Source organism: Thalia democratica, unplaced genomic scaffold (genome assembly GCF_965202585.1).
Source record: "Thalia democratica unplaced genomic scaffold, ktThaDemo2.hap1.1 HAP1_SCAFFOLD_598, whole genome shotgun sequence".
Classification (NCBI taxonomy): Eukaryota; Metazoa; Chordata; class Thaliacea; order Salpida; family Salpidae; genus Thalia; species Thalia democratica.
Genome location: NW_028139614.1, coordinates 29,911 through 56,183, shown reverse-complemented (window position 1 = coordinate 56,183; position 26,273 = coordinate 29,911). Strand labels below are relative to the sequence as shown.

Genomic DNA, 26,273 nt, shown 5'->3' with positions numbered 1-26,273 from the left:
ATTTCTGCTGTAACTTTGACAAACTTTTCTGTAATATATAATTTAACTTTCAAAACTGCTCTAAAAAATGCCTTAGACCTTTTTTGCTCTTTATTGAGAACTCCAGAAACTGTAGTGTAAGTTTCATATATTTTCGTAACATTTTGTGTAACTTTCAAAGGTTTTCATTTATATCTAATGTAACTTTCAAAACTACCCTAAAATACGTCTAGGATCTTTTTTTGCTCTTTATCATGAACTCCATAATATCTAAAGTAAGTTTTAAAACTCTAAAATAATTGTTTTACCTTATAAAAAAAGGAAAAATGTATGTTCAGTGACCTACAAGATCTATAATATTTGGATACAACCGGACTAGGTTGGTATTTTCAAAATAAGATTCGGCCAAATACGGATATTTAAAATATTAATTTCCGGCCGGATCTGAATTCAAATACAAAAAGGCATTATCCGACCGGATCAGTAGATCATACTAGGATCCTGTAGATCACTAATTTAAATGTTAAACTACTTATTTTGAAAAACCATCTTTTTTGAGTTATTTAGTCCTGTCATTAAATTGTTTTATTTTATCAAATTTCTAACAATACTTATGTATCATTTCTGCTACTGAATATCGCCTGCTTAAAGTTTTTTGAAATTTAAGGCTAACTAATAGGCTGTTTTGAAAACTTCCAACTAGCTAATTATATCAAACCAGTCTAAATAGTAAGATGATGAAAGAAAAGTATATTATTATTTGTAAAGAAAATGTTTTTTTTTTTTCGAAAAAATGATGTCAAACTATTTATTTACTAAGTACTTCAAAGTTTTTTTGTTGACTGCTTTTAATAAGCTTACGAAAACATGCTGTACCTGTACAGTGTACGTCACACACTAAGATGCGTACTTAAATAACTTACTCGAGTGGTCATTAAACCTGGAATCCTGGAAAAATCTGTAGTTCTAAACATTTTTGCATGTAAAACAGTAAAATTTTTATTTGACACAAAAAATATATTGGATATAAAACATTTTTGTCATCATCAAAAGTTTTTTTTTAAATACATTTAAAGTAGCTTTACAGTTTTTTTTTAATGTTGTTGTTCTATCTAACACTGTTTTTACCTTAAAATTAATTTTAAACCAAAAATAGACCCAAAAACGCGTACTTTCAAACCAGGAAGAAATTCAGAAAACCTAGAAGAAATTTCTCAAAAACCAGTGGCCACCCTGCTTATTTTTGTCGCGCGAAAATTCATGTTAAATATATTTAATTTCTTCAAACTTAGAATTTAATAAAATGTATATCTATAATCATACTATTTCTTTACAAAAAAAATGAGTATTTTGATATAGTTTCACTAATTAAAGATATATATTACTAATATATAAGATAAAATGTGTACTAAAATGTTTAAGTTTTTTGAAGTTTTTATAAATATCCTATTTATTTAAAGGAAACAAACTAATAAGTATTTAAATAATGTATTAATCATTTTAAAGAACTTTTTTTCACAACCAAAATAAAAATTTTTGCTAAATCAAATAATTTTTATACTTTCAATACTTCTAGCATTATTTTCTTTTAAAATAGAGCAACAATGAAACACTTCAGTTTTATATAATTTAACAAAGTTTTTTCGATGATCTTTAATTTTTTTAATTAATCTCATTAACCTAACTTTACTTTAAAAACCGAACTGGGAGAAATACTGTTAAATCATCATAGTACTGTTTAAAAAATCCCTTTTCTGAATTTGTTTTGAAAATATTTATTAGTTTTCATCCAAAAGTTAATATTCTTTAAATAAGCAACAATAAAGCTAGCATAAGTTCAAAATATTTTAAGAACTTTTTAGTTTTACTAACCTTTTTTCTTATTTTATAGTTGAAATTGTAAAGAAAGCAGAAAAGACCGTTAGTTTTTTAAGTTATTACTTTTTTATATAATAAGTCTATAAAACAAACTCTTAAATTACCTAATGAACGTTTTATTACTTAACAACTTTTTTTATGTAGCTATGTTTCACTCACCAAATCAATGAAACCCTTAGTTAAAACTAAATTCTGAAAAATTAAATATTCATTAAAATTTATGAAGACATTAAGGCTTAGCTAAAGTTTACAAACTATGTTCAAAAAAAAGATTATTAACTTTTATTGTTACTCTTGAAAGTAAGCTAAAAGTATTAATCACTTAATAACTTTTTAAAAACGTTAGATGAGTTAAATATTTTTGCATAGTTTTTATTGTCTTTTTGCTCCTATATACTATCATTTTGAGTATTATTTACAAAATACTTCTTATTTTAAAAATCACACAGTAATCATGAATTTTTTTTTTGTAAAATGCTGTACTTGTACTAATGTAAGTTTTATTCTTAATTTAATAATAAGGTAATAATTTTTACAGCTCGATTTGTAAATGGAGTTCCTCTATTACTGATACAGTTTTGTATAATTATTGCCACTGTATTGATTTTGTTTGCATTTTTTATTTTCTTCGTCTTTAAAATCAAGTAAGCTTAGTAATTTTACCATAGTCAAGTAATTTAGATACAAAGTTAAGAGTTTTTTAAATTTCTATTTATAATAAAAGGTAGCAAAATAAAATTTGAACAATATTTTTTATTCGTCAGAGTAAACAATCAAACTAAGTTATTTTAAGATAATTAGTTTAATTATCCTTGATATTAGTTATTTTAACAAGAACTTTAACATTATTTAACAAAAAACTACTTTAATAGAATTTATAGTTTTGAGATATAATTATGAACAACAATTTTTTTTAAACTCCACTTAAAAACTTTTTTGTTTGCTTTAAATAACATTTAAGGAAAATGCACATAAACACTTGTATAACTATATAGAGTTTAGAATAAATCAAAAGTTTTAAATTATATTGTGTATATACTTTCAGTAATGATATCATTTTTACTTTTTATCTGTGTTTCATAATAATAATGGAAGAAACAGTTTACATAGTAATTTGTACCACTATTCTTTCATATTCAATAAGTTTATAAATTTTTAATATGAAATAAATATTAATTATATTTATTACATTTTTTCATTTAAAAACTAATTGCCGAAACTACTGAAGTGAAGTAAAAAACAATGTATACAGATCTTATATTTTTAAGTAAGTTTAAATGTTAAAATCGCCCTTTTTTTGCCAATATTTTCCTAAGGTTAGTAAGTAACTTCTTCTGAGATGGTTTTAAATTAGAAAATTTCTTTAAAAGTCCTTCAACTAATTGGCGTGTGAAAAATCTGGAATTGTTATTAGCCAGTTATTAGATATGAAACCTTTTTAAATGAATTCCCAGACTACATACCTCGCATTAATTAAATGATCATTTTTGATAAAAAGATAGTAATTAGTTTAGAATTAAATAATTAAGAAAGTTGTTATTATTGGATTAATGTTAACTTTTTTATCTTATATTTAAAAAATAAAACGTTTAAAAATCTAAAGCTTTTAAAAGTTTGATAAATTTTCAGTTTATATTATTTTTACATTCAAAAACAGTTAAATAATTTTATTTTACATTTTTATATTCATCAAACAGCAAATACACTGATTTTTATGAACGGAAGAGGAATGCTTTTTGCAACTGTTTCTGCAATACGTTTTGCTGGTGTTTACTACAAACCGAAAATGTAGCAGTTCAATACCCTTCAAACAAGCTTATATTTATTAAACCTATAGGTAAAGGGGAGTTTGGAAAAGTATTTTTGGCTGAGTAAGTCAAAATTTCGAACTGTTAACTTAAGTTTTGAAAAAAATAGTTTCTTTTTTAAGTATAAAGATAACAGAAATAATTTAAGGTAAGCTTTAAATTAAAAAATAAAATATGTCTAAAAATTATTAAAAAACTTAAAACTTTTTATTATGACTTTACACTCTTAGGTATTCTTAAAATAATATGTTTTATTAAAACTTTTTCAACACTTTTAATCTAATATCAAAAAATATAAAGCTATATTTTTGTTTTACAAGATGCTCTTTACTGTTTTTTACAACTAAATACTATTGCATACTTAAAAAAATATTTTAGGTAACACCAATTTTTTTAATTAAAAATTAAAGTTTACTAGTTGATTAAAAAATGTTTTTTTAACTGTCTAAAAAATATAAAAGATTTTTTATACTGTATAAATGTTTTATGTTATGAAAACAGTTTTTGCAAAAAATAGCTACAAATTCTTTTTAAAACACATGTTTTTAGTTTACGATGATTTCAGTAAAGCTATACAAAAGTATTACTAAATATTGTGATTTGTAGTGCTAGGGGATCAAACTACAAACTAAAGCAATAAAAAAAACTTTTCTAAATTAAAGTAATCGTACTGACAAAACTTGTTTCTAAGACAAACTTTTTTCAATGCTTGTATTACCAGGGCACCTGACTTGCCCAACTACGTCGACGAAAGGTGCGCAACTACATTGGGTCATACGGAAGGTCGGAATTGCGTGGTGGCAGTAAAAAGCTGCGGCCAGTCGGAAAATGTGTCACGTGATATGCTTGAAGCTGATTCGCTCGCATCACTCCGACACCCAAACGTGGTGAAGCTGATTGCTGTTTCCAAGCAACCCACTTTGATGTCACGTATATGCGGAAGAAAATGGAGTAGTGATTCAAGTTGGTTTTGTATGAAATATTATTTTTTTTAATGTTATGAAAATAAATAAATACATTAGTTTATATTATTAGTTTTAAGCAGGAGTTGCCAAGATGCATTCCCCAGCAAAATCCAAACCCCAAAACAAAAGTCTGCAGCTTACGGTCAAACATTCACGCTACTCAGGACAACTCAGGCTAGTTTAGAATAAATAAAAAAACTCAGGCTGACTAAGGTTGTTTAATTTTTTTTTTCAAAAACTAGGCTAGTTTGTGTATTTTTCAGAATCTCAGACTAGGTTTTTTATCCTTATTTTTTTCTTTAAATTTTTGTATTTATTGAGTCGTTTTCATACAATTATGGTATTTTCGGGTAAAAAGCTTGACTAACAGTAATTTTGTTCAGCTGTTGAATTATTCTATATGAATTTGATTAAGAACTATCTAAAAAAATTGGAATCTAAACCAAGTATCAACAAAACTCAACAAAAAAGTCATAACCTATTTTGTACTAGTATTGTATACATATTTAGGTCTTATTTTCTTTTCACTTTATTAATAATTTTTTGTTTTTGTGTCTGCATGAGTTCATTAGTTCTGTTCTTTTGTTGATGCAATTTGCATCGGATTCAAGTGTTAATAAAGCTTCTTTTAAGCACAACTTTCATGTTATTGTTCCTGGTTAGATATTTTTTTAAGTATTTTCTAACTTAATTTGTATTTGTTTTAAAAATGTTGATGTTTAATTTTTTTTAATTTGTTTGTTTGTTTTGAAAGTTCAGTGGCTTGTTTGTACTGGAGGTAGTTTTTGTCGTTTGGTTTGCTGTTAATTGTGGTATTGTGTGATGCTATACTTTTTTTTAGTTGGTTGGCACTTTAGTCCAATGTATATTTTTGATGAATTATCTATTTTTATTGTTGCCTGGTAAATTACATTTTCTGCATTACCTTCTCCTCCTTCCAGGGTCATGTTTGTTTCTTTCTGAAGTTACTTTTGTTTTTTGTTGTTGTTAATTAGTTTTTTGTTGTGGTTTTTTATTACTTTTTCGCTATTTGGCATGCAGCTGTAATTTAATATTGTTTTTGTTAAAATATTTTTTTAGCTTACTGTTTTCTCCAAAGTGTTTGTTTTTTATTTTTAGAAATTTTTTACCTGTGTTTCTCATTACAGATCTACAGAATAAGGGATTGAACCTTATTTAAGAAAAATTCAAAAATTTTAAAGTGGTCTACTGAATACAAAACTTCGGACTCGGCTGAATACGTATCCGAATTTTATTTTAAAATTAGGATTCCGTCGAGTCCGAGTCTTATTTTGAAATTTAGGATTCGGCCAAATCCGAATCTCATTTTGAAATCCGAGCCCGAATCTTGGATTCGGTAGATCACTAGTATAAAGCTTAAAGTAAAATTGAAACTATAAACAGTGGAGCTTTCTGATTTCAAACCGCCTTTTCTTATGTTTGAGTTTTGCGCCAACGGTGATTTATGCGCGTATCTTCGCAAACATTTGCACCAATCCGCTTCGAGCAAATCTGACCAATCAGGAGTTAGTATGATGGCCAGGTTGAAGTTTTGTCTTCAAATTGCTGACGGAATGAACTATTTGCATAAAAACTGTATATTGCACAGGTAGGTGATATTTAGATAAGTTTGTTTAGTTGAAAAAAATTCAGTGAATTTTGTTAAATGAACAGTTGTAATTAAGTAACAGTTTATTTTGAATTAAAAAAAAACTAATATTGAATTTTTGAGTTTGTAATATTTTATAACAATTCAAACTTATATGTAAAATAGTTCAAGAAAGTATTATAAACTCTTAAATTAATAAATTTTGCAAACTGTTTTATTTCAATTTAAAGAGACCTAGCAGCAAGAAATTGCTTGGTAACTGCTTCAGGTGATGTGAAAATATCAGACTTCGGTTTGTCACGTGACATTGATGAGAGCCAATCAAATTCTTACACAACTCGTGGAATTGATGCACTTCCTGTAAGGTTCGTTTGTTTGTTTTTTACAATTAAAATGTTCGATGCGTTAGATTAGCACAAAAAAAATTACCGTTGTTTGTGTTTATAACTTACCAAGTTAGTTGTTATAAAATTTTCTAGAACTCTGTTTATCAACTTAGAAATTTCCAAGGTTATAAGTAGGCTATAGTAATTGTTTATGTTTATTCCAGATATATTTCATAAACATATTTCGTGATGTTTTTAAAAACTATCAGGTATTATAACCTGATACTATTATTAGCTTCCAAGGAAAAACATATTTTAAATAAAAACTATAATCATATTGTAAAATTTTATCTTATATGTATTTGTTCCTATAAACAAAATACTTTTAATGATATAATGGTCCGATTCCCATATAATTTCTAGTCAGTAGATTTCAACCCAAACTAATTCGTGTCCAATCGTTTCCTTCCCAAATTAATTCCAGTGTACCCAACTGTAATCTGAATTTAGCATTCGATCAATTCCAGTTGAAATTTGTTAATTAATTTCCATTCTACCAGTTCCGCTCCGATTTATTTTTGATCGAAGTGTGAAAGCTTCCAAATTAAAAAAAAAAATTTAAGTACCTCCTATAAACTTTTATTACGTTTAAACTAAATTAAGGGTGACAAAGTATTACGTATGTTCAAAGTGCTAAACAAACGCTATCAGGTTTTAATTCAAATTTACTTTAAGTTTTAGTAGTCTGTATTTACAATAACTTAGTTTGTTTTAGAATTTGTCAAAACTAAATAAACGCTATACTTCATAAAAGTTTTTTTGTTTCGCACACATCTTATCTTATAAGCTTTTTTAAAAAGTAGTAGTAGTTTAACAACTGGAATCTAAATAAGTTTTTTGTATTTATTAAAGTCTATCCGTGAACTGGAAAACGAAACATTTTAAAATAATAAATAAACTTTAGTCTAAATTAATTAAAATCAAATTAAACTAAATGAATAAAATGAATAAAAATCTTTATATGACTAAAAAAATTGAAAAATAACTAAGGACGTAGTGGAGTTTTTTAAAAATGGATTTATTTACATAGAAAAAATAAGCTATCAGTTGTTTTAACCGTTTTATGAAATTCAAAGTAACTTTTAAGATATAAGCTATCAAAGCTAGGGAGTTCTTATAGTTGCTAATGTAAGGCACAAACTAAAAAGAGAAAAATGGATTATTTCACTTAAAACCTATCTCTTCTAACAATTTTTTAGCAGTTTTTAAAAACATTATAATCTTTAAAAATATGAGCAGCTTTTAAAAAACTAACTATTTACTTTCTTTTTCCAAAAATAACAAAACATCTTTTTTTTGTTATAATATTTTTTAAGTCTTCTTTTTCAAAATCCGCTTGTTCTAGTTTTTTAATAGAAAATAACATTCTCTGAAAATTTTGAAGTAGTTTTCTTTAAAAATGAAGGGGAAGAAAGATTTTTATTAAATTTTGTAAAAGTTGCGAGAATGTTGTTTATGAAAATTTTATATTCTTTACGTTTGTTTTTAAAATTTTTTCAAAACTAAATATATCCCAAACTTTTTTTTTTATAAAATTTATTTTATATTATTAGTTTTAAGGTTTAAAGTTATAGCAAAAGTCAGTTTTTCTATTAAAAAAAGTGTAAGACCCTCTATGCCCTTATTTGGGTAGGTAACGATTTAATTAGAAGTTTACTAAATTGGATTTGATTAAAAAATAGTTCGAATAATAGTTTATCAACTTGGAAACTACTTGGATAGGAATTTTTTTAGTGGGAATATTCTGATGATAATCGATAGGATCGGCATTTACATGGGTTGAAATCATATCAAATCGCAAACTAATGAATGAAAACTGAACATTAATTTTATATGTAGGAAAAAAACATTTTTTTTTATTTAACTTTTATAAGATGGATGGCACCGGAGTCGTTCATAGATGGAACATACACTACCGCGTCAGATGTGTGGAGCTTTGGTGTTGTTATGTGGGAAATTTTCACCAACGGCGTTCAACCTTACTTTGGAATATCCAACCAACAAGTCATATCTGCTATTTTAAAGGTTGTTTTGCGTTTCTATGAAGTTTTTTTTATGTTTTATATTTCTAAGTATCTAGTTTAGTGTTTTTTTATTAAATGCTTTGTTAATTAATGGTTTTGATTCTTAAATACGAACATCCGGTAGAGTACGCAATTTTTTTCCAAAAAAGTGTTTTGTTCTAAATGCATTTTCTTTATTTTATTATTTTTAAAAATTTACCGGTAAGTAATAATAATAAAAATGTATTTTGTTTAACGAAGTAAAAAAAAAATTTTTAAATACTAATGAATAAACTTATGTTTTTTACAAAAATTAACAAAAATTACAAACAGTGCAATTGAAATTTACACATATTGTGGTATAAAAGTAAAATAAAAATTCAATTTAAATCTTAATTATACAAAAAAATGAACAGAGCAATTGACATTTACTTATAACTAGATACTCTTGAAAACATGTCTGTTAGAGTTGTTTGTCCTTTAAGTGTAGCAGAACTTTTTAAGTTAGAAAACTTTTAAGTTTCTTTTTACAAATATTTAAGTTTATTAAAACTGAAATTTAGTTTTTTTTAATAAATGTTAAGCATCAACTAAAGTTTAGTAGACCGTGCAAAATGTATTACAAAGTTATATAATATAAGTATAAAAAATGATCTAATCATCCATCTTTTCTAATAGCTTCAAATGAAAAAGGTGAATGTTTGTCTTTAGTTTTAGGGCTTTTTTAGTAATCTGTAAACTTAAGCGGTTTTTAGTTTATTTAGATTAGGTTTAATGTATGAAATTATATACCAGGATTTCTTTAGTACAAATTTTTTGACGGGTAGCTGTCAAAATTGCACGAAGACACTTATGCACGAGGGGAAAAATTGCACGAAGGGTCACTTTTGCACGAAGACTGACATTTTGCACGAGGGGATATTTTTGCACGCGCAGACATTTTTGCACGGATTAATTTTTTTTTTTAACGTTTTATTAGTTTTTTCTTTATTGATTTAGTTTTTTTTAAATTTACTATCACTGTTACACGGGTAGCTGTCTAAATTGCGCGAGCATACAAAATTGCACGAGGGTACAAAATTGCACGAAAACACAAAATTGCACGAAGACTAATTTGCACGAGAGCACAAAATTGCAAGATGATAAAATTGCACGTAGACAAAATCGCACGTAGACAAAATTGCACGAAGGTTCACTTTTGCACGAGCAGACAATTTTGCACGCAGACACTTTTGCTCGAAGGGTCATTTTCGCACGAGTGGCAATTTAGCACGGAGGGTCAATTTTGCACGGGTTTTGTTTCCTTCTTATAGACGGGTCAAATTTGCGCGTAGACATTTTTGCACGAGGGGACAAAATTGCACGAGAAGTCTCTTTTGCATGAAAAAATTTATATAATGTTTAAAAAACTAAAAAAAAAACTGATTTATAAAGTTTAATAACTAAAAAAAAAAAATATTTTAAGTAAAAAAACAAATCAATTGCAAAAACTAGTAAAAAAAAACAAAAAAATAAAAATAAAAAATGTATTAAGTAAAAAATAACAAATCAAAAACTAGTAAAAAAATAATATACACTAAATAAAAAAAATATGTATCTAATATTTTTAAATAAAAAAAAATATTTCAAGTAAAAAATTACTGGATGAATTAAAATACATAATAAAAAAAGTTAGAATTTAAAAAATCAAATATCTAAATAGTAAATAAATTTTAAAAAATCAAAAAATAAATAAGATTTATAAAAATTAATAATTAATAAATTAAATAATAAATACACTAAATAAAAGTACAAAACAAAAGTTAATCAAATTAATAAAAAAAGTCAAAATAAATTAAAAAAATAACTGAATAAATTTAAATGAAATAAAAATAAAAGGTCAAAATGAACAAATTAAATAATAAACAAAAATCAATCAAAAAAAACTTATATAAATAAAAAAAAACTAGATTATAAAATTAGATACTAACCGTTGTTAAAATAAGATTACCAATTAGAGTTTTGTTTATACTAATATTTTTTTTTGTTAAAATAGAAATTAACTAATTGTAGCTGTTGTATTATTTTGTTTGTTTCATATTAGTCAAAAGCTTGTTTCTCCTTTTTCTTCTAAAAAAGTAAGAAAAAATTGCTTCTGACAGTGCTTTTTTCGCAAGTCTGGGTTAGATAAAGAGAAAAAACAGAGCAGGAGAAACTTAAGAGCTAATTAGAGTAAAATGCAAGCAAATAGTGATGCAACTAAGATAAAGTTTAGACAAATAGAAAATAATGATATATAAATTATGTTTAAAACTTTTATTTAAAACAAAAAAAACTATTTTAAGTATAATTTATGGAAGTACACAGCCATAACAGAACTTTCTGTACAATGCACAATAAAAATTTCATCAGACGGATTTTCTCCTTTCTAAATTTATTTAATTATCTCACTACTTTGCATGATCGTTTTTTTCTGTGCAAAAGTATTTTCGTGGAATTTTGTCCCCTCGTGCAATTTTGTACGCTCGTGCAATTTTAACACCTACCCATGTAAATATATTTATTTATTTTATTTTTAATCTTGTTTTATTTCATATTGAACTTAAGTAATATTAATTTAATTTAAATTTACATCAATAAATGTTTATTCTTTAATAAGATTTATTTTTACTTAAATAAAATTCTTGTTTTATTTTTATTAAAAACATTTTAAATTTATATTAGCTTTTAAACACAATATTTTAGTTTTATTTAAAAAAATAAATTAATTAAAAAAAAATAAATAAAATCAGTATAAACCTAATTAAATTAAATGAATTACACAAATACATGCATTTAATTTTTTTTTTATAAAATACAAAGGTTTTAATATATTTTTACTTTAATTATTTTAAGTTAGTATTTTTTTGTGCAAAATTGACCCTCCGTGCAAAACTGTCTGTCGTGCAAAATTGACCTTCCGTGCTAAATTGTAACTCGTGCAAAATTGAGCTTACGTGAAAATTAGTCTTCGTGCAATTTTGTCCCCTCGTGCAATTTTGTGCCCGCGTGCAAACTAGTCTTCGTGCAAAAGTATCTTCGTGCAATTTTGTTCTCGTGCAATTTAGTCCCCACGTGCAGTTTAGTAACCTCGTGCAATTTTGTCTTCGCGCAATTAAGACCCGTTCCCCTGTCACACGTACCCTCGGTCGGTAACTTATTTTTATTATTTTTTTTAATTAATTAAAAAAATATTTTTACTATTACTGTTACCCCTAACCCTCGGTCGGTAGCTTTTTCTTTTTTTTTTAATTAATTAGTTTTTGTTTGATAATAATTGGTATTAGTTCTTTTTTTGTTGTTATTACTGTTACCCCTAACCCTGACCCTTGGTCAGTATCTTTTTTATTTCTTTTTGTTTTACTCTCGTGCAAAATTGACCCTTGGTGCAAAATTGTCTTCGTGCAATTTTGAACCGTTCTTGCAATTTTTTCTTCGTGCAAAAGTATCTTCGTGCAATTTTAAACCGTTCCCCATTTTTGACTGTGTTTAAAGTCCCAAAAAAGTTTTATAAATCAAGGGAAGGTTGCTGTATTTCTAATGAGCTATAACAAAAAGCTAGAGTTTTTTGTAAAAATATTTACATTTTATTATGACTTTTACTGTATTTTTAATTTGTAATAATGTCATTTAAATTTTATGAAGTTGTTTAAAGTTTAGTTTTTTGTGTTTTATCACATCTCTTGAAAATATTATAGGGAAAACTGTTATCCAAACCCCGTTTATCACCTGAATGGATTTATGAAGTTATGCTGCTCTGTTGGAATTTCGAAGACAAATATCGACCTTCTTTCAGTGACATTCTTGAGTTTTTCACCAACATATTGAATCAATAACCTTATATTTTTTCAAATTAACTAAATGCTCTGGCATTTGACTTTTACAACAAATAATTGTATTATTTTCGTTCTTCTCTATTAATGTGACTGAGTTTTTTTATCACCACAATGATGCTTTTCTAGTTGCCTTTAAAATTTATATGAGTATGTTTTTATAATAACTTGAATTTTTTGTGTTAAAATCCTAGTTTTATTAGTTGTAAGTATTGTTTATTCTGTTTTTAATAAAGGTTTTAAATATTTTGACATGAACTAAGTTTGAAAAATAAAACAGTTATTGTAGACGAACTTTTTATAACTAAAAAACGATCAATTCAAAACTTGATCTATATAACCGTTTTTGTGTTTTCTTATAAAACCAGTAAAAAAAATTAAACAAATAAAGTATATGAAGGTCAATTATTAACTTAAACAATATTAAAATCAGTCTAAAATTTGCATTAATTTTTTTTAACCTAGGGGTCCTCAGCCTTTTAAAAGTCGTTGGCAAATTTTCGTGAAAAGTTGCGCATGAGCCGCAATGTATAGAAAAATCTCTTCTGCGGGCCGCTGGTGTTTAAAATAATTAAAATGATCAGTATAAAATTATATTTAAAAAATAAATGTGATAGAATAAGCAATAGTAGAGCCTTAACAAAAAGTTATTATTTAATTAAGAGTCTTATCGTGAGTTTTTCCACAAGTTATGTTTTCACTACTTTAAATACATTTCTTTTAAGCGGAAAAGTTTAACAATTTCCTGCTTAACAGGCCGCATTTTGCCGATCTATGTTTTAACTAGTAGTTTAAAAATAAAACTTAACATATATTTATTATCTTCAATACTAGAAAACAAAGTTTTTGTTTATTTTTTTCATCCAGCCAGATGTATAAGTAAAGGAATGCTTTACTATCCCAGTATAATTTAAGACTTTACTTTTTAATACATTTAGTTTAGCTTGAAATGTTATTACACAACGTAAATTAATGCTAAGTGATTTGTTTTGTAAATACATAAATAAAGTTTTGATGTTAGCTTTGACCGCAACACTTTTATCTATAGTTGTTTTTAAATGTGTAAGTTTTATACCAATATATCTTGGAAAAGCTTTGTAGATTATCAGAAGGTTGTTTACTAAAACAAATCACACAGGCTTGAATTGAGTAAGGTTTGAACATGAATTGACTTTTACTTCTCACATTTTAAATCTAATTTTTTTTGCTTTATAAGATAGCACATACGAAAATAATTATTGTTTCAAATCAAGATAAATACAAAAAGTCTCCGAATGAATTTCTAAATAATAATGTTTTGTTAGCTTTCTATCTTATAAAAGTTTTTTATTGATTTTTAATTAAAATTAGTTCAATATTATAATTAAGTAAAACACATTTACACAAATTAAAAAAAATTAGAAAATTTCCTTACAACCATTTTAAAAAACTGATTAAGTTAAATAAAAAATTCTTAAAGAAAGTGAGGTTATCACCATAAATATTAGACTTATGTAATTTTCTTTTCTTATAAACTTTATTACACTTATCTAACTTTTTTATATCTTGAACGCTGATTTAAAAGGTTTTTGTTCCTATTAACAATATAACTTTATTTTTAATAAATATTTCGAATCTTAAAGATATACTCGATGTTACGAATATTTTTATTGCTTAAAAATTAAAATATTTAATGTACAAAAAATAAATTTTTGCGTAATAGCAGTTATTTGTACAACATGAGTTCTAAGAAATAAATACTAACTTTAATTTGTTTTTATTATATTTATCTTTGCATTTTTCGTCACACAATTGTAGTATTTATAAAATAATTTTGAATAAGTTTAAATTAACTATCATTAGTTTTTTTTCGCAGTCCAAACTAGAAGTCAATGAATTTAATCAATTTTTTCGGTATGATATTCTTTAAAAAAGTTAAATAAGTATAACTACTTTTTTTTTTAATAGTACCACTACCTAATAACTTAATGAAAAATAATTTACTACATTATAGCACAGCTATTTTTTAAGTATAGGTATTAGTAAGCAAGTGTTCCATTTCTAATCAAGTGGTTTTCAAACTTTTTTTGTTTTCGAAGTTGTTTAAAGTTAAAAATTAATGATCAACGTTTTAGGGCACTGTTACTTAAAATATGTCTACTCGAACGAGTATTTGCAAAGTTTCAGTTCAAAAACTTTTATTATAATTTTTTGCCATTTAATTTTCGAAAAGTTTATAAAAAGTACCATTTTTACAATATTTAATTTTTAATGCAAATCAAAGCTGGGAGAAAAATGTATTTTATAAGTTAAACAAACTAAAACAGTAAAATGATGGAAATAAAAAATTAAAAAAATTAATAAATTTGAAATAAGTGTTAATTATACTTGAATTCTATAAATATCGAAACAAATTTTATCTCAACGGTTTTTTTTAAGCCTATAAACAGTAGAAAAATAACGGAATAATATTTTTTATCAATTGATACCTTTTCATTTTTAAATCTAACTGCTTAAAACAAGTGGGTTTTTTTACTGAATCTTGGTTTAAAGATTAAAGAGTTTACACAAACAAAAAAAATTGTAGTAAATTTCAACTTAGTTACCTGAACATTTAGTTTAACTAAAATAGCGGATTTCCGTGACTATGTCTGATGATGAGTCCCTAATGAGGACAAAAAAGGTTCAAGAATGTTAAATTTTTGTTTTTGTTGATAGTCGTACAGTCCAATTTAGATCTAACTGTGAAAACAGAAAAATATCTTAAGGATATTTGGTGGTAAACAAAAACGTTATTTCTAAGCTAATTGAACTATTTTCAAATCCTTGTAATAGATTTTAGTTGTGCAAGAATGTCTTATAATGTCAATTTTTATATTTCATTTTATATTAGAAGTTTATCTTTAATTTTTAGTTCAGTAAAAACTAATATTAAAACACAAAACATAATAAGTTATTCTTAAATGACAAATTAGTTTTAAAAGATAAAACGTTTCTAAATACTGTCTTTAACAAAATTTCAACAGTTGCTCAACTTTTTAAAAGTTTAGAACATTTTGATATTCTTATTTTATAATTTGTTTATGTTGAAAAACAAAAACAGTATCTGTAAACAATACAGTTTTGAAACTAAAATCGTAATTTATTTTTTTTTTACCACGTGAAGGCGTCTTGCGTCTATTTTCAGACAGAAAAATTAAAAACTGAAACTAAGCGATACATTTTAGTCATGTAATCAACGTTTTCCTTCAGTATGGTCACAAAGTACCATACATTGTTTCTGGTCGCTGTTACAGTTTTTATTTTCGCTTACTTTCAGGAGTATGGAGAGATTAGCTTATCTAAAATATCAACAAAATTTGAAAAAGTAGAAAGTAGAACAATTAAACGTTATATGATAGAAACAACCGAAAAAGACAAAATTAGTACGACTGCAGTCGAATCAAAACAAGAAAATAAAGAAGTTTGCTTTTTTATTAAGTATTTCTATCTAAAAAATACATATTATAAATGGTAAAGACAAAAACAAGTTTCGTTTGCAAAAATTATATAAAGAAAAGTATCGTTAAACATTTTTTTCACAGCTTTAGTTCAAAAATATTACTAAGACTAGATAAGGTTCTTTTAGTTTTTAAAAGTTAGATGATTAAAATAAAATATGACTGAAATTAAAAAAGTTATATGTAACAATTTGTTATAAACTTCAAACGGCAAGTTTAAGTTTTATAATAATTTATGAAGTTTGAGTTTTGTTTTAATTGTTACATATAGCTTTTTATGTTTATAATTGCAGTTATGAAATTAAAGAAGTCATTTTCGCTTACTAAAGTTGATAAACTTTTTTTTAAATATATAGAAATAATTTATATATATTTTTTCATTTTAAATAAAGTAAGGAAACTAAAAATAAGATCACAATATCCTAAGTTATTATCGATTTTGTTCAACCGTAAAATTAAAGGTTATTATTGAACTATCAAAAATTATGTTTCACAAAATAATAGTAAAGTTTTAAAATAGTTTTCATAGTTTTTAAATTATTTAATATTAAAAATTTCAACTAAATTTATACATATTTTGTTTTGTAAGTTAACTATATACTTATTTAAGCTTAGATACAAAAAATGCTATCAAAGTAATAAATGTTAAAAATTTTCTATGACATAAAGTTGTCGTACTAATCTAAATTAAACTATAAATTCATATTTTAGTATTTGAGTTTCAGGTAATAACTAGTTTTTGTTAGTAACTCTAGTTTTAACTATAAACTAGTTTGTTGCATAACATTAATTAAGACTAGTTGTTTATATTTTTACATTAAAAAAATAATTTTAATAGTAAGAAATAAGGAAATTATCTTTAAGTTTTAATTGAAAAAACAAAACATTTAGGTGTTTATAAATTTTCTTGTTTAAATAACTAATTACCATTAGTAAACAAAGAACAATGTTTATTTCTAAAACAGTTTTTAAGTTCTAGTAATTTACTGATAAGTATTTGTATTCTTTATAGATAAAGGCAATTTTTGGTTTTATCTGAATAAATAAAAATTAAGTTTTTTTTAACATTTACAGTAAATAAATTCTTTTTTTTTCTTTTTTTTTAATTTAATAATAATTGATTTGTTAATTAATATTTATTTGATAAATAAATATTTGATAAATGATTGTTTTGGTCTTTGAGTACTACATATACTTTTTTATAACTCTATTTTTTAACTATGACACATTTTAATAGTAAAATAGTATAATTACATGAAGTTATTTAGGTAATTAATAGAATTAGTTTGTTAAGTAGTTTATCAAAAAGTAAGAAAAAATGTTATGGTCGTTTGATTATTTTACCTCTTGTTACCAAATAACAAAATCTTTCAACTTGTGTTTGTTTTAACATCTCAAGTCTGAATAATGAAGTAAATTAAAAACGTTATACACAAAAATCTGTATATTTTAGAAACTTAATTTAGAAATTATCGCAACTAATAGTTCAAAATAAAATAAGATTTTTTTTTTGAACTTTCAATTTTTCTTAAAATACCAAACAATTCAGGTAACAATTCTGTACTGGAACAAACCGTGGGGCCATGGTAGAAATTACAAGCTTTCAGATAAGTGCGGAGGTTGTGCAGTTACTGATAACAAGAGTATGGTTATTTAGTTTTATATTTTGAAAACACTATGATTTATAATGAAAAACTTGATTATATAAAATATATATAAAACGGTTTAAGAAATAAATTAACTAAACTATAACATTAGTTGAAATTATTAACCAAAAGTTTTATAATTCGTTAACTTTGACCTGTAACCAACTTAGCTATGGAGCACTTAAAATAGCTAATTTTTATATGTTTAGAGAATTCGTAGAACAACTGTGCAGTAAACCGGAAATTTTTAATCCCTTAATCAATATCTTTTTCATTTTAAAATTTTAAGTTAAGCTTTTCTAAAAACTTTAACACAAGCTTAGTACAATCAAACGAGAAACTAAAAAGAAATAAACTTTTACATTAAACTATTACAAATCTGTTCTGGTTAGTGGGTAGTAATAAAATTTGGCATTTTAATAAGTTTTACTAAATAGTTAATGGCTATAAATTTTGTACTTACATTAAAACATTTATTTATCTGATTAAGATCAACTTATGCAACAAGTTACAAAAACATTATCTATAAACAAAAAGTATTTTTGTTTCAACCGCAAATTTTTTGACAAAGTTTAAGAAAAAGATAACTAAGTACTGCTTGAATCGTTTAGTAAACAAATACTCTATACTACATTGAATACTCCCAAAATCCTAACAATTTTCTTAAAAAGGTCAAGACTATTTTTGTTTCCTAATTTTATTAAAAATATATTTAGATTATGTTTTTATCGTACAAGAATAAAGATTGCAATAAACTTTTTCACAGCCTTTTAAAATAAACATAAGTGTCCAGAAACTTTTAATAATCTTTTTGTACACCTGTTTAGGTTTGGCTGGAAAATAGCTTACATTTAGCGGTTTAAGATCATATAAAAAGTTATTTAAGACTTTGTGCTACTGTCATACACAAAAAAATGTAAAAAGTTAATATGTTCAAACAAAAAGTTGACGTGTCTAAGTAACAATACTTGAATCTGAGAGGTAATTGAGCTAAATACTGTAAGCAAGAATCATGAAATTCAGCAATTTTTTTAATATCACAAAAACTAAGCAAACAAGCATGTATGAAATATTCTATAAGTCAACAAAGACCAACAAAGTCAACAGTAGTTAAAAGTAATAAAACATAAGTTTAAGTAAAAACAAAAGTTGTAAGTTACAGTGGTCAATTAAACATTAACTTTTTTTTTAATTTAAAAGTACAAGTCGAGGTAGCTTTTTTTTTTTTGAATATTTCGTATCTTAAAAACAAACGCACTGTAGTTGTTATCACTAGAAAAATTTTTACCTTTAGAGTTACCCGTAAAACCTAAAATTGGTATTCTACTTTCAGCATGATGTACTTAATTCTATGTTTTTGTTTTAATTTAAAAACTGGTTTTTATTTATTTATTTTAAAATGACATTAAGCTAATAACCTTGAGTTGTTATTGAAAATACTATAAGTCAAAAAATAAACGTTTTTTTATTTTATGTTACTATAACTATTTTGTTTACTTATTTTCATACTTGATTTGCTAGCTAAATCATGTATCAAGAATTAGCGACAAGTACATCCCAAAAGTTCTACTGTCAAGCATTTTAAACTTTAGCAAATGTCACCCTAAGCTACGATAAAAAGAAATTTGCATCACGACCTTAATATTTTACATAATATAATCAACCAGTTGGAAAAATTAACATATGATCGCGGTAGTTTTCGTTTTCTCAACAGCAATGACTTTGTAAAATAGAGAAGCAACTTTAAAATACACCAAAAAAGCCGACGAAGTAATAAAAAAGAGCTTAGTTAAGTAGTTTTGTTTGTCACTTAAATCATCTTTATTCTTTTTAACTTTATAACATATGCGCTGTCTATAGTCTTTGTTTTTGTACATAAATTTTCAACCCACGTTTATTTTTGTCATCCAATAATTGTTTACCCCATATAATATTAAAGCGGTTGAAAAATATATATTTAAAATTTTGTACTTTTTTAAATTCATAAAGCTTTTATGTGTTTTTTTTATAAATGAGAACTTTTATATAAACCTTCAAAAAATTTTATTTGTTATAGTAATATATAATTGATATTGTAATATGATATAAAAATAAAGAAATATATATCAATTAAAATCACATCTAACCTACATTGAAAGTTTTATTGATTAAATACAAAAAATTTCACAAATACTTTATATATAGCTTTTACGGTTTCAAATAATTAAAACAAGTTATTATTATTACTGTAAACATAAAAGTTGACCATGCCGAAATGAGCATCATAAATGTTCGAAGAAAAATATTTTTCAAAAAACAACTCGTACAATTTAAGTACTTTATATAACATTTAGCATAATATATATTTTCTTTTTAAGTAGTACTGGTCTAGTTGTAGTAACAGCAAACTTACCAATATTTATACGAGAGTCTTACTCATTTCCAAAAAAAAAATTACTTGTAAAATACTAAGCAAAATTTTAAAAATAAAAATGAGAAATATACAAACAGTTTATGATATTGTTTACCCAAGATAGTGTATCGAATTTTATCAGTTACATGACAAAGTTTTTTTTAATATATAATCATTTTTAAGCAAACAAAAAAAGTTTTTGTTCAGATGTACGTAAATTTGAATTATATTATAACTATCATAACAAATAACTGAAACTTAAAAAAAAGTTTCAACTGTGCACATTTATAGCTATTTCTTGAATACTGTATTTATAACAACTTCAGTTAGCAGTTCCTATAATTCACTAATGTTTTACACAAAAAGTTTAACATTTTGTTAATCTTTATGAACTAGGAAGTTTTGTTTATTAAATAAAAAAATTATACTTTAATAACGAATAATTTTACTAGTTTAAGTGCAAACAGTTTGGAGTAAATCAAACCTCAAAAAAATTAAATATATAATGCACAGTGTAGTTTTAAAAGATTTATTTTGTTAGTAAAAGTAAAACAAAAGTTTTAACGTAGAAATAAGTTTTTTTTTAAGAGTTAAAATAGCACTATTACTAAAAGTTTTCAAAAATTTTAACTACATTTTAAATAGAGTAAGTATACTTATTTTTAGTAGTTTTCTTATTTTGTTTTTAAGTTAAACTAAACTAATTTTAGATAAACAGAAGTTCAACAAAATCTGTGATATTTCATTTTTGGGAAACAAATTCTAAAGACTTACCACATACAAGGTAATTGTGTTCAAAAATATTTTTTTGGTATCGTTAATTTGACCTTAATAAAGCATGAAAAGAAAATATGTAAAATTATTTTATAAAACATTGAAAACAGTTGTTGGTAATCTTTTTTTGTTTTATTTTCAAATTAACTATTTAGAAAAATCTTGAAAGACATGCTCTTTGTTTTTAGCTGTATTTAAATATTTTTTTTTTCCGTATAAGATTAGATGCTTTGTTTTTATACAATACATAATCTAATATAATGTAATAAAATACTAAATACATGTGGTGTTTATGATGGTAGTAGTATGTTTAAAAATATTGAATATGTTGTATTTAAACTGCAATCGTTAATCCTATTGATTAGCAAAAGTCGATCGAGCATTACATATCAAAAGTTAAAACTAAGAAACGTTTAATAAATATCTTGAATTCTCTATTTTTTAACCCAGGGTTGTAGTTATATAAGACTAATGTTGTTAATTAAAGTTTACTTGTAAAAAAGTTATATTAATAACTTTAGTAATAACAACTCTAATCAACAAAAGTTTAACGGTCTAAAAGCTATAATTAATTACTACAAATTAATTTTTCTCACAAGTTATTATTTAATTTAGTTATTTTATAATTCAATTAATTTATAACTTTTAAAAGTCTAATGTTTTTAAAGCTACTAAGTAAAGCTTTATTTATTGTTGTCATTAGACATGTATGTAATGTTACAACAAACATAATAACTTTCTAAAATTATTTAATTATATATTATACAGATCTAAATATTGTTTAACAAACTAATTAAATATAAATAGCAAGAAAAACTGTTACTTTAGTTTTTTAATCGGACTTTTAAATTAAAAAAGGAACTTTAAAATCTTAACATATTTTTATGGTTCATTAACAGAAAGTTATGGAATCTAAATATTCTGCATTGAAAAACTGTTTGGTGTATTATTAGATAAGAGAGAATATGATTATAATAAGTGTTGTTAAGACTTTAAAAAAAATTAAAGAAAACTTTTTTTGCTTATTACTACTCAACAAAATTTTGAATTTTAAAAGGCATTTATTAACCAACTCATTTTTAATTAAAATAATTTTTAAAAAATCTACAGGTCTAGTTTTAAGCTTGAGCGAGTTTGAAGAAATGTTTTACAATTACACAAAATTGCTTTATAATTACAATTGATTTGTTTCACTGAGTTGTAGTTTTAAATTTTTTTCTAGAGTTAACAACATATATGAAGTATGAAATAGTAAACTATCAGCTAAAAGACTAATTTAACAAAAACTTATAACTATAAGTAGAAGTATTTTCGCTTACTTTTTTTGTCTAACAAATTAAATTTTTAAGTTGTAGAAACTAAGTAACCTTGCTTGCTTTAATGTTTAGACTAAACCGAAAACAAAATGACGTTTAGCAAAAAAAAAGGTTTACGTCAATTATGTATTAAGATTTGACACAAAAAATTTTTTTTGTCAGCATCCAAGGCTTAAATGGGAACGGGTCTAAATTGCACGAAGACAAAAATCCACGAGGTTAATGAATTGCACGAAGCCAAATTTGCACGAGGTCACAAAATTGCACGAAGACGATTTTGCACCAAGGGTCAATTTTGCACGAGTTACATTTTTGCACGTGAGTAAAAAAATAAAAAATAAAATGAAACAGAAAAAAATACTATAAAATAATTTATCAAAAAAAAGAAAAAGAAAAGTTACTGACAGAGGGTTAGTTTTAGGGGTAACAGTGATAGTATAAATAAAATAAAAAATAATTAATTATAAAAAAAAAGCTACTGACCGATGGTAAGGGTTAGGGGTAAAGTGACAGTAAAAAATAGATAACTTGAAATAAGAAATTTTAAAACAAAATTTTAATTAAAAAATTAAAACAAAATCTTACCGACTGAGGATAAGGGTCAGGGGTAACAGAGATAGTAAAAAAAAAATAAACTAATAAAAAAAAAAAAAACCGTTCAAAATAGTCTGCTCGTGCAAAAGTTTTTTCGCGCAAAAATGACCCTTTGTGCAAAAGTATCTTAGTGCAATTTTATCTTTGTGCAATTTTATCTTTGTGAAAAAGTATATTCGTGCAATTTTATCCCCTCGTGCAATTTAGACAGCTACCAAGCTTAAATACCTAGTATTTAAACTACTGTATACTTGTTTTACAAATTGAGTTTGTTTGGTAATCTAGTTATTGCTTTCCTAAAAAAATGTTCTTACATTATAATTGAAATTATATATACTTTTAAGTAAATAAAACTTGTCCTCTTGAACCAACAGTATTATAACAGTCTCATAACGATAGGGAGAAACACGATAACTTTTTTGAATCAATAAATTTTTTAATAAAATATGTCATGTAAACAAAAAGTATTTATTTACAAAGTGTATAAAAACAACTTCAAATGTATTTAAGCTTTGAAACATTTATACTTAGTAAAGTATTATATATTTACGAAAAATTATAGTTATATCCCTTTTTAAATGCTAAGTGAAAAAATATAATATAATTGATTTTTTTGAAAATGGCTAAGTTTATCTCTTTGAAACTTAAGTACAACAAAACCTAATTCTACTAAAATATGTTTTCAGTAAGTAATAGTTATATTTAATAAACTTATTCATAAAGTGAACAGTAAGAATTTTAACAAATAGTACGAACAGTTTATTGGTAAAAAACTTAAAGAAATATAGATTTAAAGTTAAAAAAAAGCACGGAATAAACAAAAAAGTTTTGTTAGCTTTTTTGTTTGGTAAATTTACAAAAAACCACATAGAATCGTTTACAAATACTTCACAGTTAAGTATTTAAAAATAGATTATTCATAAATAAAAATCTATCTTTCAATAAAACGAATTTTTATGATTTAAAGTTCGTATTATGATTATTAACAAGCAAATTTTTGGAGAACTTTTGTTAGAGCCCATTCCAATATACCATACAATAGAAACTTTAAAAAACACTTTTAACACTTTATATTTCAAAGGAATTACAACCAGCTTTATGTTTATTTTGCAATGGAAAGTCCAGAGTTTATACTCAGTAAAAATAAAGAAGATTGGAATATATATCAAAACTTCTACAACTTAAGTATGACATATAGGTTCGAAAAGTAGTTTTTTTATAAATAGGAACGAGACATTTTTTCAAAATTGTATAAACTCTTAACTTTTATTTTTGATATTAGACAACTTTTCTTTGTTATTATCATTTAAATAAAAATTTTCAAAACAATACTTTATAATCTTTCTTTTTTAATAAAAAGTGTAAATACGTATAGTGGAAGCATTAGTACTAGTTCGAAAAACTTTTTATTAAGTTAAACGTTTTTTTTTTAATTATCACAGACGTAACTCAGACATATATCAGCCTTATTCCACAGCATTTAGTATTTATTCAAAGCTTAAACAACAATTTAAAGATACTGAAGATGTTGGCATAAAAGAGACAATCAGTAAAAAGTCAGGTTTAGTAACATGGATAGTATCTAACTGTGGCAAAACTGCTGGAGCAAAAAAGAGACTTAAATTATTTAATAGACTCATGAAGAATGCAATTAAAGTAGATGGAAGAGGTAAATGTTTTAACAAAAGCATTCCTATAACATTAAATGGAAACAAACTCACTGATCAAATCAACTTTATCTCAAAGTATAAGTTTTACCTTGCATTTGAAAATAGCCATCATTGCTCAGACTACATCACCGAAAAATTGTATACTAATTCGTTTTTAGCTGGTTCTGTGCCTATTGTCTGGGGTCCGAAAAAATCAGACTATGAAGCAGTTTTACCGAAGCATAGCTTTATATTCTTTGACGACTACAAAGACAACATTACAGAACTAGCTGAGTATCTTAATTATCTAGACAGAAATCAGACTGCTTACGCTGAATATTTCAAATGGAGGCTTTTAAAACCTGAACACATATACGGTAACCAACATTTAGATGGCAATTGTAAGCTTTGCATAGCTTTGAAAAAACATAAAACTTTTAATTTAAAAAGTAAAATCATTAAATCAATATATAGTTGGATTTTTGAAAACGAAAATTTAGAGTGCTATAACACAACTACCGAAATTTAAAACTATGTTTCAAATTAATTTTATCAATAAGTAATTTAAACATAAAAAAAAGCATTTTACAGACCGGTCAAACATGCAAGAAGGCATACTTTTGCACGAAGACACTTTTTCACAAAGCGTCACTTTTGCACGAAAGGTCATTTTTGCAAAAGAATAAAAAGTATAAATTAAATAAATAAAACTTAATTAAAGAAAATACCGACAAATGGTAAGGGTTAGGGGTAACAAAGATATTAATAAAAAGAAAAAAAACAAAAGGAATAAAAACAAATAATAAAAAAAAAACAAAGTTACCAATCAAGGTTAAGGGTTAGAGATGACAGTGATAGTTAGAAAAAATAAAAAACAAATGAAATAAGTTAACAAAAGAAAGTTACCGACCGTAGGTAAGGGTTAGGGGTAACAGTTATAGTAAAAAAATAAACATAAGAAATAAAAAAAAATTCAATCCGTGCAAAAGTATTTTTGTGTAAAATTGACCCTTCCTGAAAAAGTGTCTTCCTGCAAAAGCAATTTGTGCAAAAGTGTCCCTTCTTGCATAATTTGACACCTACCAAAAAATTTTAGAATCTCTATTTATGAAGTTCTTATATAGGATGTACTAATTGGTGTTCGTACAGGTTTGTGTGTCAAGTCATATTAATTTAATGCATTTTGTACAACTTTTTTAATATAGTCCTTTTCGCATTTATTATATTTTCTAAAGATATAAAACAACTTGTTCATATAGAAAGCCTTAAGTTGCCTTAAAATATTAGTAAACTGTTTAGTATAAGTAGCCGTAGATTTTATTCCAAGTAATGTTTATTTTTTTTATTATTCGGAAGCTTTACATTAAAAATAGTAACAATGATTTAAGTTAAACTTACTAATTTTATGTAGTATTTTAAAACATAGTAGACTTGATTTTTACATATTATATTTAATCATAATTTTATGTGTTTTACAAGAAATTTTATTTAATCACTTTTAAATATATTTAGTTCACTAATTGTATATTGTAATACACTTTTTTCCAGACTTTTAAATTACTTTAAGATTTCAACGGTAGTATACTTTTTTTTGCAGTTTCATATTTCTTACTTTGACTGTTTTTATTTTTTTTAAGTTTTGTTCGCAATCTAATGGTGACTTTCTCAGTAAACGTTCAGAAATTATAACAAAAAGTTATCTGAAAAAATCTTTAAAGTTATTTTAGCTGGCAGATTTTGCTAATGATTAGTATTTATTTTCCATAACATTTTTTATATGTTATATAATTTCCTTTTAGTATTAAAAATTTTTTTTAAAGACTAAAAAATTTTCTTTAACATGACTTTTTTTTTATTAAAACTTATAAACTAGACAGAAAAAATTTAACTAAACTCAAAGCATACATTTTATAAACGCTCTAAAATAAACTTACGCAGTGAAAA

General features: G+C 24.6%; 2 protein-coding genes across 2 annotated transcripts; both read left to right on the top strand.

Moving 5' to 3' along the window:
* Positions 1-3,554: 3,554 nt before the first annotated feature.
* On the top strand, positions 3,555-12,482 carry LOC145846745 (tyrosine-protein kinase transmembrane receptor Ror-like; the record flags this gene model as incomplete). Its single annotated transcript, XM_082953365.1, has 6 exons — positions 3,555-3,728; positions 4,387-4,628; positions 6,035-6,239; positions 6,470-6,604; positions 8,500-8,650; positions 12,345-12,482. Coding segments are annotated over 6 exons (1,045 nt in total), but the record flags the coding sequence as incomplete, so codon positions are not given.
* Positions 12,483-20,711: 8,229 nt separating this feature from the next.
* LOC145846744 (alpha-(1,3)-fucosyltransferase 4-like) lies at positions 20,712-25,885 on the top strand. The gene is made up of 4 exons (XM_082953364.1): positions 20,712-20,780; positions 23,762-23,878; positions 24,123-24,730; positions 25,878-25,885. The coding sequence occupies exons 2-4, from the start codon at positions 23,793-23,795 to the stop codon at positions 25,883-25,885; spliced, it is 702 nt and encodes a 233-aa protein (XP_082809490.1). The 5' UTR covers positions 20,712-20,780; positions 23,762-23,792.
* Positions 25,886-26,273: the final 388 nt, after the last annotated feature.

Bases quoted from the DNA above. Each gene is read 5' to 3' on its own strand.
- LOC145846744 (XM_082953364.1), top strand. From the start codon at position 23,793: ATGGAAAGTCCAGAGTTTATACTCAGTAAAAATAAAGAAGATTGGAAT. The intron at 23,879-24,122 runs GTTCGAAAAGTA...TAATTATCACAG, and splicing joins AACTTAAGTATGACATATAG to ACGTAACTCAGACATATATC.